At 47.6% G+C, this 12,122-nt stretch overlaps 1 protein-coding gene across 5 annotated transcripts in view; it reads left to right on the top strand.

The window, feature by feature from the left end:
• PLCL1 (phospholipase C like 1 (inactive)) overlaps positions 1-12,122 on the top strand; it is a 130,917-nt gene that overhangs the window by 78,181 nt on the left and 40,614 nt on the right. For all 5 annotated transcript variants that reach the window (XM_082055416.1, XM_082055415.1, XM_082055414.1 and 2 more), the window contains exons 2-3: positions 4,500-6,971; positions 8,854-9,057. In XM_082055416.1, the coding sequence (XP_081911542.1) occupies positions 4,500-6,971; positions 8,854-9,057 (2,676 nt within the window). The remainder of the gene's footprint in view (positions 1-4,499; positions 6,972-8,853; positions 9,058-12,122) is intronic.

The following is a 12,122-nucleotide window of genomic DNA, read 5'->3' as shown; positions in this document are numbered from 1 at the left end:
TTATTCTTTCTTAATCAAATTGTTTTTTCAGCTTTCCCATTTTTTTCCCATTTCCTGTCGCAGCCCTGGCCCCTACATTGACTTTCTCTGTTCTCTCAGTTTATGTAAACCTTCTCTGCGCTGGCTTACTTCATTATAGAAAAATTACACCATTATTTGTCAACTTGCCGCACGGTGCTTTGAGTGCCACAAGTGACTCGCTGACTTCATTTAATGTTTAAAGGTACGTTTTGGCAAAGCAGTGGATGTGGTCTATCTCGACTTCAGTAAGGCATTTGACACAGTCTCCACAGCATCCTCACAGCTAAACTGAGGGAGTGCGGTCTGGATGAGCGGGTAGTGAGGTGACTGTGAACTGGCTGAAGGAAAGAAGCCAGAGAGTCGTGGTCAATGGGGCAGAGTCCAGTTGAGGCCTGTATCCAGTGCAGTGCCTCAGGGGGCAGTGCTGGGGCCTGTATTATTCAATATATTCATCAGTGATTTGGATGAGGGAATAGAGTGACTGTCAGCAAGTTTGCTGGTGACACCAAGCTGGGAGGAGTGGCTGACACGGCAGAGGCTGTGCTGCCATCCAGAGACCTGGACAGGCTGGAGAGTTGGGCGGGTAAAAATTTAATGAAATATAACAAGGGCAAGTGTAGAGTCTTGAATCTGGGCAGGAAAAACCCCAGGTTCCAGTATAAGTTGGGGAATGACCTATTAGAGAGCAGCGTAGGGGAAAGGGACCTGGGGGTCCTGGGGACAGCAGGGTGACCATGAGCCAGCACTGGGCCCTTGTGGCCAGGAAGCCAATGGTACCTGGGGTGGGTTAGAAGGGGGTGGTCAGTAGGTCAGAGAGGTTCTCCTGCCCCTCTGCTCTGCCCTGGGGAGACCACACCTGGAATCTTGTGTCCAGTTGTGGCCCCTCAGTTCCAGCAGGACAGGGAACTGCTGGAGAGAGTCCAGCGCAGCCACCAAGATGCTGGAGGGAGTGGAGCATCTCCCGTGTGAGGAAAGGCTGAGGGAGCTGGGGCTCTGGAGCTGGACAAGAGGAGACTGAGGGGTGACCTCATTAATGTTTACAAATATGTAAAGGGTGAGTGTCAGGAGGATGGAGCCAGGCTCTTCTCAGTGACAGCCAATGGTAGGACAAGGGGTAATGGGTGCAAACTGGAACACAGGAGGTTCCACTGAAAGATGAGAAGAAACTTCTTCCTGGTGAGGGTGGCAGAGCCTGGCCCAGGCTGCCCAGGGAGGTTGTGGAGTCTCCTTCTCTGCAGACATTCCAACCCGCCTGGACACCTTCCTGTGTAACCTCATCTGGGTGTTCCTGCTCCATGGGGGGACTGCACTGGATGAGCTTTCCAGGTCCCTTCCGATCCCTGACATTCTGGGATTCTGTGATTTTCCCACCACGAGCTTCCAGATTTTCAAGGACAGGGTACCTTACCCCACAGAGCTCATTAGTTTCTCCTGGAAAAAGAAAAAACCAAACAAACCAACCAGGTAATGGTTTGGCCAATGAAGTGGCTCATGTGGAGTTTCCAGAGCAGATGGCTTTTAGGATGCACCGCTGATCGATTAGTGAGGACAGACTAAGCTGTCTGGTATTGATTTCTTAGCGCCAGGTTCATGGGAAATGGCAAAGATCAGGATAAAGCTCTTTTAGCAAGGGTGAAAACGTGAATAGTTTTGTGGGGAAGCAGCTCTTAGCTCTCACATCATTGGAACTTCACCTTGTTTCACAGAAGCCATGCTGCTCTTTAAGGGCTCCCGGTGTTTGGGTAAGTGATGCTTTCTGCCCTCCTCATCCTCCTTAGCAGAATCCTGGGAGAATGTCGATGCTTTAGAGGCCCTTCAGGTAACTTAATTTCAGACAAATAATAATCCACAAGCTTGACCTCTGTGTGCAGGGCTGCTCTACAGCTCTTAAAACTGCCCTGCTTCTTAACTTCAGATCAGCGATATATGTCCTAGACTTTTGACAAAGGGGGTGGGGTGAGGTGAAGAGCATGTTTATTCCTATTTTTCTTTTAGTCCCACGTATTTATTTCTGTTAGCTCTTTGATTTAAACAGCAGAAGATGGAGTAGTCAAAGGTCAGGGTGGATGGGGTGGAGTTTTCCCACAGCTGCCGATGACTTATTGGTCCCACTGTTTCCAAACTCAGTCCCTCTGATGAGTTCAACAGCAGAAGTTCTCTTTTAGGAGCGTGCTGAGCCCAAACCTCCCAGTCCCTCCTTCAGAAACCTTTAGAAAACAGGTTCTTCAGGCTGAGAAAGCAGCCCTTGAGCTTCCAGGAGCACATTTGAAGCTTTTGCGATGAATACCTTCTTGGTAATTGTCAATGGAAGCTGTCTCATTACATCTAAATTGGCAGCTCTCAGCTTTGAAAGGCTGAGTGCATTCCCTAGCTCAGCTCTAATAGCAATTGCGGTTTTGCGGGGTTTGTGTGTATTGCACGGCAGATTGGGGAGGTTGTTAATAGCAGTTAAAATAATCCTATCAATGTCAATAATACTCACATCTTGCTAATTTTAGGCTATCAGTCCATGAATTAGACTTGGATTTGATTCAGTTGATTGAAAGACATGGGAAAGTCTTACCCAGAGATAAAGAACTGCTGTTGTATGTATTCTGATGCTCCCTATGCAACAGTACGAACCCAGGAGCAGCCATCTAAATAAAAGCAGGGAAGGAGGGCACAGAGGATTCCCTCCAAATCCTTGAGAGATTAAGGCTGAATGTTAAAAAGCAACTTTGGTGGATTCTTCATGAGGGCAATTAGGTTTCTTTTCCACCTGAAAAAACCCTGATTAATTCCGTGGCCTATTTTCATCAAAAAGCACAGGTATCTTGGTACTAAAAATAAATGGCTTTTATTTTTCTGCAGAAGAAAAGATCAGTAACATAACAATTCCCAGCTCTCCAGACCTTTCCTCTCCTTGGGTCTCCTCTTCTGCTCCACATCCAGTATTATTCAATATATTCATTAACGATTTGGACGAGGGAATTGAGTGCACTATCAGCAAGTTTGCTGATGACACCAAGCTGGGAGGAGTGGCTGACACGCCAGAGGCTGTGCTGCCATCAGAGACCTGGACAGGCTGGAGAGCTGGGCGGGGAATAACCTGATGAAATGTAACAAGGGCAAGTGTAGAGTCCTGCACCTGGGCAGGAACAACCCCAGGTTCCAGTATAGGTTGGGAGATTACATATTAGAGAGCAGCGTAGGGGAAAGGGACCTGGGGGTCCTGGTGGACAACAGGATGACCATGAGCCAACACTGTGCCCTTGTGGCCAGGAAGGCCAATGGTACCTGGGGTGGATTAGAAGGGGGGTGGTCAGTAGGTCAGAGAGGTCCTCCTTCCCCTCTACTCCTCCCTGGTGAGACCACATCTGGAATATTGTGTCCAGTTCTGGGCCCCTCAGTTCCAGCAGGACAGGGAACTGCTGGAGAGGGTCCAGCGTAGGGCAACGAAGATGATTAAGGGAGTGGAGCATCTCCTGTGTGAGGAAAGGCTGAGGGAGCTGGGGGTCTTTAGTTTGGAGAAGAGGAGACTAAGGGGGGACCTTATTAATGTTTATAAATATATAAAGGGTGAGTGCCATGAGGATGGAGCCAGGCTCTTCTCGGTGGCAAACAATGATAGGACAAGGGGTAATGGGATCAAGCTAGAACACAAGAGGTTCCACTTAAATTTGAGAAGAAACTTCTTCTCAGTAAGGGTGACAGAACACTGGAACAGGCTGCCCAGGGGGGTTGTGGAGTCTCCTTCTCTGGAGACATTCAAAACCCACCTGGACATGTTCCTGTGCGACCTCACCTGGGCGTTCCTGCTCCAGCAGGGGGATTGGACTGGATGATCTTTTGAGGTCCCTTCCAATCCCAAACATACTGTGATACTGTGATACTGTGATCCAGGCACCAAAACTCCCTTCAACAGCAGAAGGCAGAGAACTGGAAAAGTGTTGCTGGTGCCCAGGGAAAAAGCAACTTGAACAAGTGTTTGACTATTAATTGCAGCTTTGAATGATGTTTTAAAAATGTTTTTGGTATCTGTTGGATGGTTTATACACTAACGGAGTAGATGGAAATCATGCACAGAAAGAAATTATTTGCAGTTTATAATTATTGTGAAGTGTTTTGAGTTGCTAATATGTGGGGAAAGATTTCAGTGTGGTTGCTGCACTAAAATTGCAGAAAGCTTCCCAAACCAAAACTGTTTGGTGACACAACCAGATACCAACTTGTCACAACCGTCACTGAGATCTGGAAGGCAGTTTAATAGACGCGAATGTCACTCGTGAAAACTTGGTGTCTCCAACGCTGCAAACAACCAAGGCGCTGTGTATATTTTATAGCTCAGTAAGGAACTGAATTGTGGAAAGGGATAAGATGCTGTGTTTTGAGGTTCAGAAGAACAAGGATTATCTTTACATAAACGTATCTTCTCTATTATTTATGCATTTGTGGAATGGCTGAAGAAAACTTATTCATTTTTATTAATTATTCCACAGGATCCTTCAAACCAAAAGTGTGGAAGAAAGAAAACAGTGTCGTTCAGCAGCATGCCGTCAGAGAAGAAGATCAGCAGCGCCAGCGACTGTATCAGCTTTATGCAGGCTGGGTGCGAACTCAAGAAAGTTCGTCCAAATTCCCGGATTTACAACCGTTTTTTCACTCTGGATCCTGACCTGCAAGCTCTTCGTTGGGAGCCTTCCAAGAAGGACCTCGAGAAAGCCAAGCTTGATATTTCTGCTATAAAAGAAATCAGACTAGGGAAGAACACAGAAACGTTCAGGAATAATGGACTTGCAGACCAGATTTCTGAGGACTGTGCGCTGTCGATAATCCACGGGGAGAACTACGAGTCGCTTGACTTGGTTGCTAATTCAGCTGATGTGGCCAATATTTGGGTATCAGGATTAAGGTACCTGGTTTCTCGTAGCAAACAGCCCTTGGATTTGATGGAAAGCAGCCATAATACCCCACGGTTTGCCTGGCTGAAAACTGTATTTGAAGCAGCAGATGTTGACGGTAACGGCATCATGTTAGAAGACACATCTGTGGAGCTAATAAAGAAACTTAACCCCACCTTAAAGGAATCAAAGATTAGATTAAAATTTAAGGAAATCCAGAAGAGCAAAGAGAAGCTGACAACGCGAGTCACAGAGGAGGAATTTTGTGAAGCATTCTGCGAACTTTGCACAAGACCCGAAGTTTATTTCTTGCTCGTGCAGATCTCTAAAAACAAAGAGTATCTAGATGCCAATGACCTCATGCTGTTTTTAGAGGCTGAGCAAGGAGTGACCCACATAACGGAAGAAATGTGTCTAGATATTATACGTAGGTATGAGCTTTCTCAAGAAGGGCGTTTGAAAGGTTTTCTTGCGATTGACGGATTTACTCAATACTTGTTGTCCCCAGAATGTGACATTTTTGACCCGGAGCACAAAAAAATTGTCCAAGACATGACACAGCCTTTGTCACATTACTACATCAATGCGTCCCACAACACGTATCTCATAGAAGACCAGCTCAGAGGGCCGGCTGATATCAATGGTTATGTCAGAGCTTTAAAGATGAGTTGTCGGAGTATTGAACTAGACGTCTGCGACGGCCCAGATAATGAACCCATTATTTGTAACCGTAACAACATGACATCGCCTCTTGCCTTTCAGAATGTTATTGAGGTAATAAATAAATTGGCTTTCTTTGCTTCAGAATACCCCCTTATTCTCTGCTTGGGGAACCACTGCTCGGTACAACAGCAGAAGGTCATGGTACAACACATGAAAAGGATCTTTGGAAACAAACTCTACACAGAGGCACCTTTATCCTCAGAAGTCTACCTCCCATCACCCGAGAAACTGAAAATGAAGATCATTGTGAAGGGGAAGAAGCTGCCCTGCGACCAGGATATATTAGAAGGAGAAGTCACAGACGAAGACGAAGAGGCTGAAATATCGCGGAGACTCTCAGAGGACTTCTCGAGGGAACCGAAGCTGATCTGGCTCTGCAGGGAATTGTCCGACTTGGTGTCCCTGTGCAAATCTGTCCGATACAGAGACTTCAAGACGTCCACGAAAGCTCAAAATTATTGGGAAATGTGCTCCTTCAGTGAGGCGGAAGCCAGTCGGATTGCAAATGAAAACCCTGAAGATTTCGTCAACTACAACAAAAGGTTTCTGTCCAGGGTGTACCCAAGCGCTATGAGGATAGACTCCAGTAACTTAAATCCTCAAGATTTTTGGAATTGTGGTTGCCAGATAGTGGCAATGAACTACCAGACCCCGGGCCCCATGATGGACCTACACACCGGCTGGTTTCTGCAGAACGGGGGATGTGGGTATGTCCTCAGGCCTTCGGTGATGCGTGACGAAGTGTCTTACTTCAGCGCTAACACCAAGGGCATTGTTCCGGGGGTCTCTCCCCAAGTCCTACATGTCAAAATAATTAGTGGACAGAACTTCCCAAAGCCCAAGGGTGCATGTGCAAAAGGGGATGTCATAGACCCCTATGTCTGCATAGAAATACACGGGATTCCTGCAGACTGCACCGAACAAAGAACTAAAACTGTTCAGCAAAACAGTGATAACCCCATTTTTGATGAAAGCTTTGAGTTCCAGATCAATCTGCCGGAGCTGGCCATGATCCGTTTTGTGGTGTTGGATGATGACTACATTGGGGATGAGTTCATAGGGCAGTACACCATCCCGCTGGAGTGCTTGCAGCCCGGATACAGGCACATACCGCTGCGGTCTTTTGTCGGCGACATCATGGAACACGTTACCCTCTTTGTCCACATCGCAATAACCAACCGGAGTGGAGGTGGGAAGGCCCAGAAGCGCAGCCTCTCGGTGCGGATAGGAAAGAAAGCACGGGAGTACACCATGCTGAGGAACACCGGCCTCAAGACCATCGATGATATCTTCAAGCTGGCAGTGCATCCGCTACGAGAGGCCACGGACCTGAGGGAAAATATGCAGGTATGTCACTTGGGTTGTGTGCGTTGGTGGAAGCAAAGGTCTTGGGTGAGCTTGGTAGGGCAAGCTTGCTGAAGTAAGTGGAAGCTGGTGAAGCTTCAGACCCACAGCTGTTGTCAACCTTTAACCTGACTTTAGAAGGCTGATGATTACAGGTGTTAGCCAACAAGCAGAAATGTTTTAAAACTCAATATGAGGGCGGTGAGAGCCTGGCCCAGGTTGGCCAGAGAGGTGGTGGATGAACCATCCCTGGAGACATCCCAGGCCAGGCTGGACGGGGCTCTGAGCACCCTGAGCTGGTGAAGATGTCCCTGCTCATGGCAGGGGGGGCACTGGGTGGGCTGGGAAGGGCCCTTCAACACAAACCATTCTGTAATTTTTATGCTCTTTCTAAAGACGTTTTTCTGGTTGTATTTGTCTGAGAAAGCAGAAGTGAGGGTCCCCAGGCCTCAGGTCTCAAAGACTTCATTTGCTCTCTGGTCCTGGAAAACATCAGCAAGCTTTTGTTTTGCTAACTGAGTAAGGCTTATACCCTTGATTTTCCCTGTCTGGGTGAGCAGAGGAGCCAGTCAGTGGATGTGTCATTAAAGTGCTGTCCACCTCAGAGAAACACTGTGCACGTTTCCCAGGGCATGTGTTGCCACCGTTTGCCCAAGGGCTGCACGTGTTCAACCTGCGCACCCAGAACCACTTGGATTGCGGTTTTCTCCCTGCTCAATGTCAAGGCCCAGGAGCACATCGCTGTCACAGCCGCTTGCTGGTGGGCAGGAGATGAAGAACCAGAACCAGCCCGCCCAGCGCAGCTCCGTCCAGAGCTCCAGGCGCTGCCTAGAAACAAAACTGAGTAGCAATAAACAACGACTTCTCTTGAATAAATAGCTGAAATCACCCATAACTATCTCCTTGGTAAAGATACGGAAACAATTCGTTTTTCTTTCTCAAAAACAATAGAAAAACGCGTAGCACTTCATTGACCCCACTCTTCTGGACAGGGTCTAAAACAAATTAAATGCTGGCAGCTGGAAAAGTTTACAAAGTGACATAAGTTTTAAATCACTCCCAAAGGAATAGTCTAAGCATATTTTTAAGAATGGGAAACTCTTCCCAGCATTTCCTTTCCTGCTGGTTGGAACTGCTGACTCCACCTTCTGTCTAGGTCAGGCTTATGTATTGAACTATATGAGAGAAAATAGTCCGAATCTGACTCAGAAACAGCATCAATGTGCCTTCCAAACAGAACTTCAGCACAAGATCTTGTTCTGGGGAATGCTTTGTAAAGACAGAGTCATTAGATTTAGCTGCATGCTAATGTATTATATCGATGAGGAAAACCTCTGTTAATTTGCTGGGCATTTTCTGATGGCTGTTTTTTCAGCGAGATGTTGTAGGGGAACATTCACAAGGTATGGGTTGTTGTAATACTCGCTTACTTACATTTCATGCATCTTGGTCATTCATTGTATGGCTGGAGAAGCTAAATGTTGAAGGCATGTCAGCTGTACATCCACTGACTTGATAAATAAATAAACCCTGGCGCGTTAGTTTGGTTTGACCTGTATACCCAGTATTGATTTTCTTATGTGTTACCCGTGAAGGGGAAAGAGTATTTGTGCTTCTTTATGATGTGGTAATGCAAGGCTGAGAACAAAGTGGCTTTTTTTCCCTGCTTTCCTTTCCCATGGGAAATACGAGATGTATCAAGCTTGCTCTTCCTGGAGGATGATGATGACGGGAGAATGAGACGTCAAAACAGCATCAGGAGCGGGTCAGCGCTGCCCCACGTCGCAGGGAGACGCAGGCGCTGACGTGGCCCCTGCGGGCACGGGGGGGACCGGGTGGCGAGCGGCAACATGACGTGCTCAAAGTGTTATCTCTTTTCCCGCAGAACGCCATGGTGTCTGTGAAGGAGCTGTGCGGTCTGCCGCCCATGGCCAGCCTGAAGCAGTGCATCCTCACCCTGTCCTCGCGCCTGGTGGGCAGCGACAACGCGCCCTCCGTCACCCTCTGCATGAAGGACGCCTTTCCGTACCTCGAGCCGCTGGGGACCCTGCCCGACGTGCAGAAAAAGCTCCTGGCCGCCTATGACCTGGTAGGCGCTCAGCACCGCTACCTCTGCCTTCCCACACCCTTGCGCACACAGCCCTGGTGTTTCATTTAAGTGAATGAGGCTCTTCAGGTGACTTAGGCCGTGCTAAATTGTCCTTTAATCAAGGACAGACAGGGAGCTGCAGCTGAGCCCTCCCCGCGCTTTTCCACAGCGCTATAAGTGGTGCCCGTGTCCCTGCCCAGTCAGCGTTGCCATTGGGAAGGGCACTGGGAACTTTAAAATGCTTTTTTTTGGTTTTGTATGGGGGAAGAGAAGTCAATATGATACAGAAATACTTGCCAAAAGGTCCAAAGAGACGAGCTGAAGTCATTCCAGGTGAACGCTGCTGCTCAGCCCAGTATGACAGATGTCACTGCCGTGGGTGATGGAGCAACAGCTGCGTGTGGCTTCCAGCAGCAGAAGTTGCTGTCACTTCATGCCCCTCGGGCTACGAGTCTGCCCGTGGCTGCCCCTCCTGTTGTGCAGCAACCCATAGCAAACTGCACAGTTTGCAAACCCTGGCTTAACTATTACGCTGTGGCAACCAGGCTGAGCCACGATGAACCCTGGGTGCACGGCACTTGTTTCTGCAGCTTGTGTTTGGAAGGAATAAAAAGGTGAAAAAAAGGTGGCCGGGGCTCTGAGCAACCTGAGCTGGTGAAGATGTCCCTGCTCATGGCAGGGGGGGCACTGGGGGAGCTTTGAAGGTCCCTTCAACACAAACTATTCTGAGATTGATTCTATGATTTGGGGGTGTGAAATTGCTTCCAGAGACCCTGAAGTGTTGCAAAGAGCGATCACGTCTTCAACCAGTTAATCAGAGTGCCAAACACTTGCCTCTTCTCCTTTTTTGCTGTTTTAACATGCTTTCTGTGAGAAAATCAGCTTGAGGGGAAGATGGAGGCACTGATGTTGATTAAAAGAGAAATACTAAAAATACTCTGAAATAACCTTTGAGTCCTTTCCAGAGTAATTTATATTACTTGAAGTTGATTAAGTTGCGGTAATAAAATACCAGCTGTAACAATTCCAGAATGACGATTTGTACGTCCTATTGATTGCCATATTTTAGATTGGACGTTTCTGGCATAGATTTGATACGTGGTGTGATGTCTGTTGAAAAAACAAACACATAAATAAGAGATTTTTCTGTCTTTGGGAGCCTGCTCGGTGGAGTTTTACCAAAATGAATGTGTCACCTCTTATCTTTGTAATTATATACTGAGGAGCACACATGGGACATTTCAAGGCCTCCTCATGTTTTGGGAACAGTTTTTCAATTTTAAAAGGTGAAAGACCGCTTCCTGATGAAGACAAAAGCACTTGTATAACTGTTTTAAATAATGTTTGCTCTCACATTTGTCTCTGATGGAGGAAGATGTTCCTCCAACGTCAAGAGACAGCACAAGGAGTTTAAAATCAGAGGGCTGAGAAAAGGGAATTCTTCCCTGCCTATGTAAGTGTTGATTTGAGATGTAATGAGAACCTGTTATTTGAATTATTCTTACCCACTTTGGCTGGCTGGGATTGCCCCTTCGCTAAAACAATTTGCTTCTGAAAAGGCAAAAGCCAGCTTTAATAAATGTTTTTGCTGCGTTTTGGATATTTGCCTTCTGAGGCAACTCCAGCAGCAGAATATCAAGATCTGTTTAGAAGTATGAACTCTGCCCGTGTGTTTAATGGGCCATGGACAGCACTGACAGTCCGGGCAAGTGGAGGTGAGAGTGCTTGGAGACCTGCCCCATGATCTGGAAAACAATTAACTGTCTGTTCCCCCGCTCACGGGCCCATAGACAAAGCCCGGCTTGTGCGGATTGTTTGCTTTTTTCCAATTAATTTCACCATTGTGTTCTGCATTCAATATTTTCTTTCAAGAAAGGCCTTTATAGAATAAAATTTAGTGTGCTTTGTTGAAGGAACCGGAACGATTTTTCAATACTCTGTTTATGTATTTTATGGTCGCACTGCAGTGGTTTAGTGGAATTGACTGTGGCCTTGTCTGGTGGAGCAAGAGGATTCCGTGGGGGTGTCCTGGGTTGTGTGGGGGTCTCTGCAGAGCAGAGCAGGGAATGGCATTTGCCAAAACCAAGAAAATAAGTTGGACCGGTGACAATACAGTGACAATACAGCCAAAAAGGCCACCGGCATCCTGGCTGGTAGCAGCACTGGTGTGGCCAGCAGGCCCAGAGCAGTGACCGTCCCTGTGCTGTGGCCTTGGGAAGCCAAACCTCGATTCCCAGGGGAAGTTTTGGGCCCCTCACGACAAGAAAGGCCTTGAGGTGCTGGAGTGAGTTCAGAGAAGAAAAAGCACCACGAGCAGAGGAAACGGCCTCAAGTTGCACCAGGGGAGGTTGAGGTTGGATCTGGGAACAATTTCTTCCCCAGAGGGCTGTGGGGCATTGGAACAGGCTGCCCAGGGCAGTGCTGGAGTCACCACCCCTGGAGGGTTGAACAGACGGACATGAGGTTCTCAGGACATGGGGCAGTGCCAGGGCTGGGTTATGGTTGGACTCGATGGCCTTGAGGATCTCTTCCCACCAAAGCCATTCTATGATTCTATACACAGAACACATTTGAGAAGTGCGTCAACTACCAGAAATACAGTTTAGAACGGTTTATTTTGACTTGGAGCTTTGGTCAATACCACACAGAGAGTACAACGAATGGATCTCCCTAGTGTTGTTGATTCCCACACGTACACCCCAGGATGGCACGACATGGTGCTCACAGAGCTGCTGTCTGGGCATCGCCTTTCCTGGGAAGGACTGTCCGTCTGTCCCCCTGTCCCTCTGTCCCCCTGCTCGGTGGCTGGCGCTGGGAGATGCTCGCTCAGGTGGGCAGCGCCTTGTAACCCCTCATAATGGTGTCGGTGTTCATTGATCACACCGAAAAAAAGGAGATACTCAATGTGAAGAGAAGGGATGGGGCCCAGCTGGGCCTGACAGATGGTTGAATTATTCACTGCAAACAGTTATCCTGTGAAATTAGATTTTTTTTCTGTTTTTTGGGGTTGCGAATTGTTCAGAAACAGATTGTGGTTTTGCTGTCTGCACGATACATTAATTTGC

Source organism: Streptopelia decaocto (assembly GCF_964273445.1).
Source record: "Streptopelia decaocto genome assembly, chromosome: 6".
Lineage (NCBI taxonomy): Eukaryota > Metazoa > Chordata > Aves > Columbiformes > Columbidae > Streptopelia > Streptopelia decaocto.
Note: the sequence above shows the minus strand (reverse complement) of the source record. Positions and strands in the feature narration are given on the sequence as shown.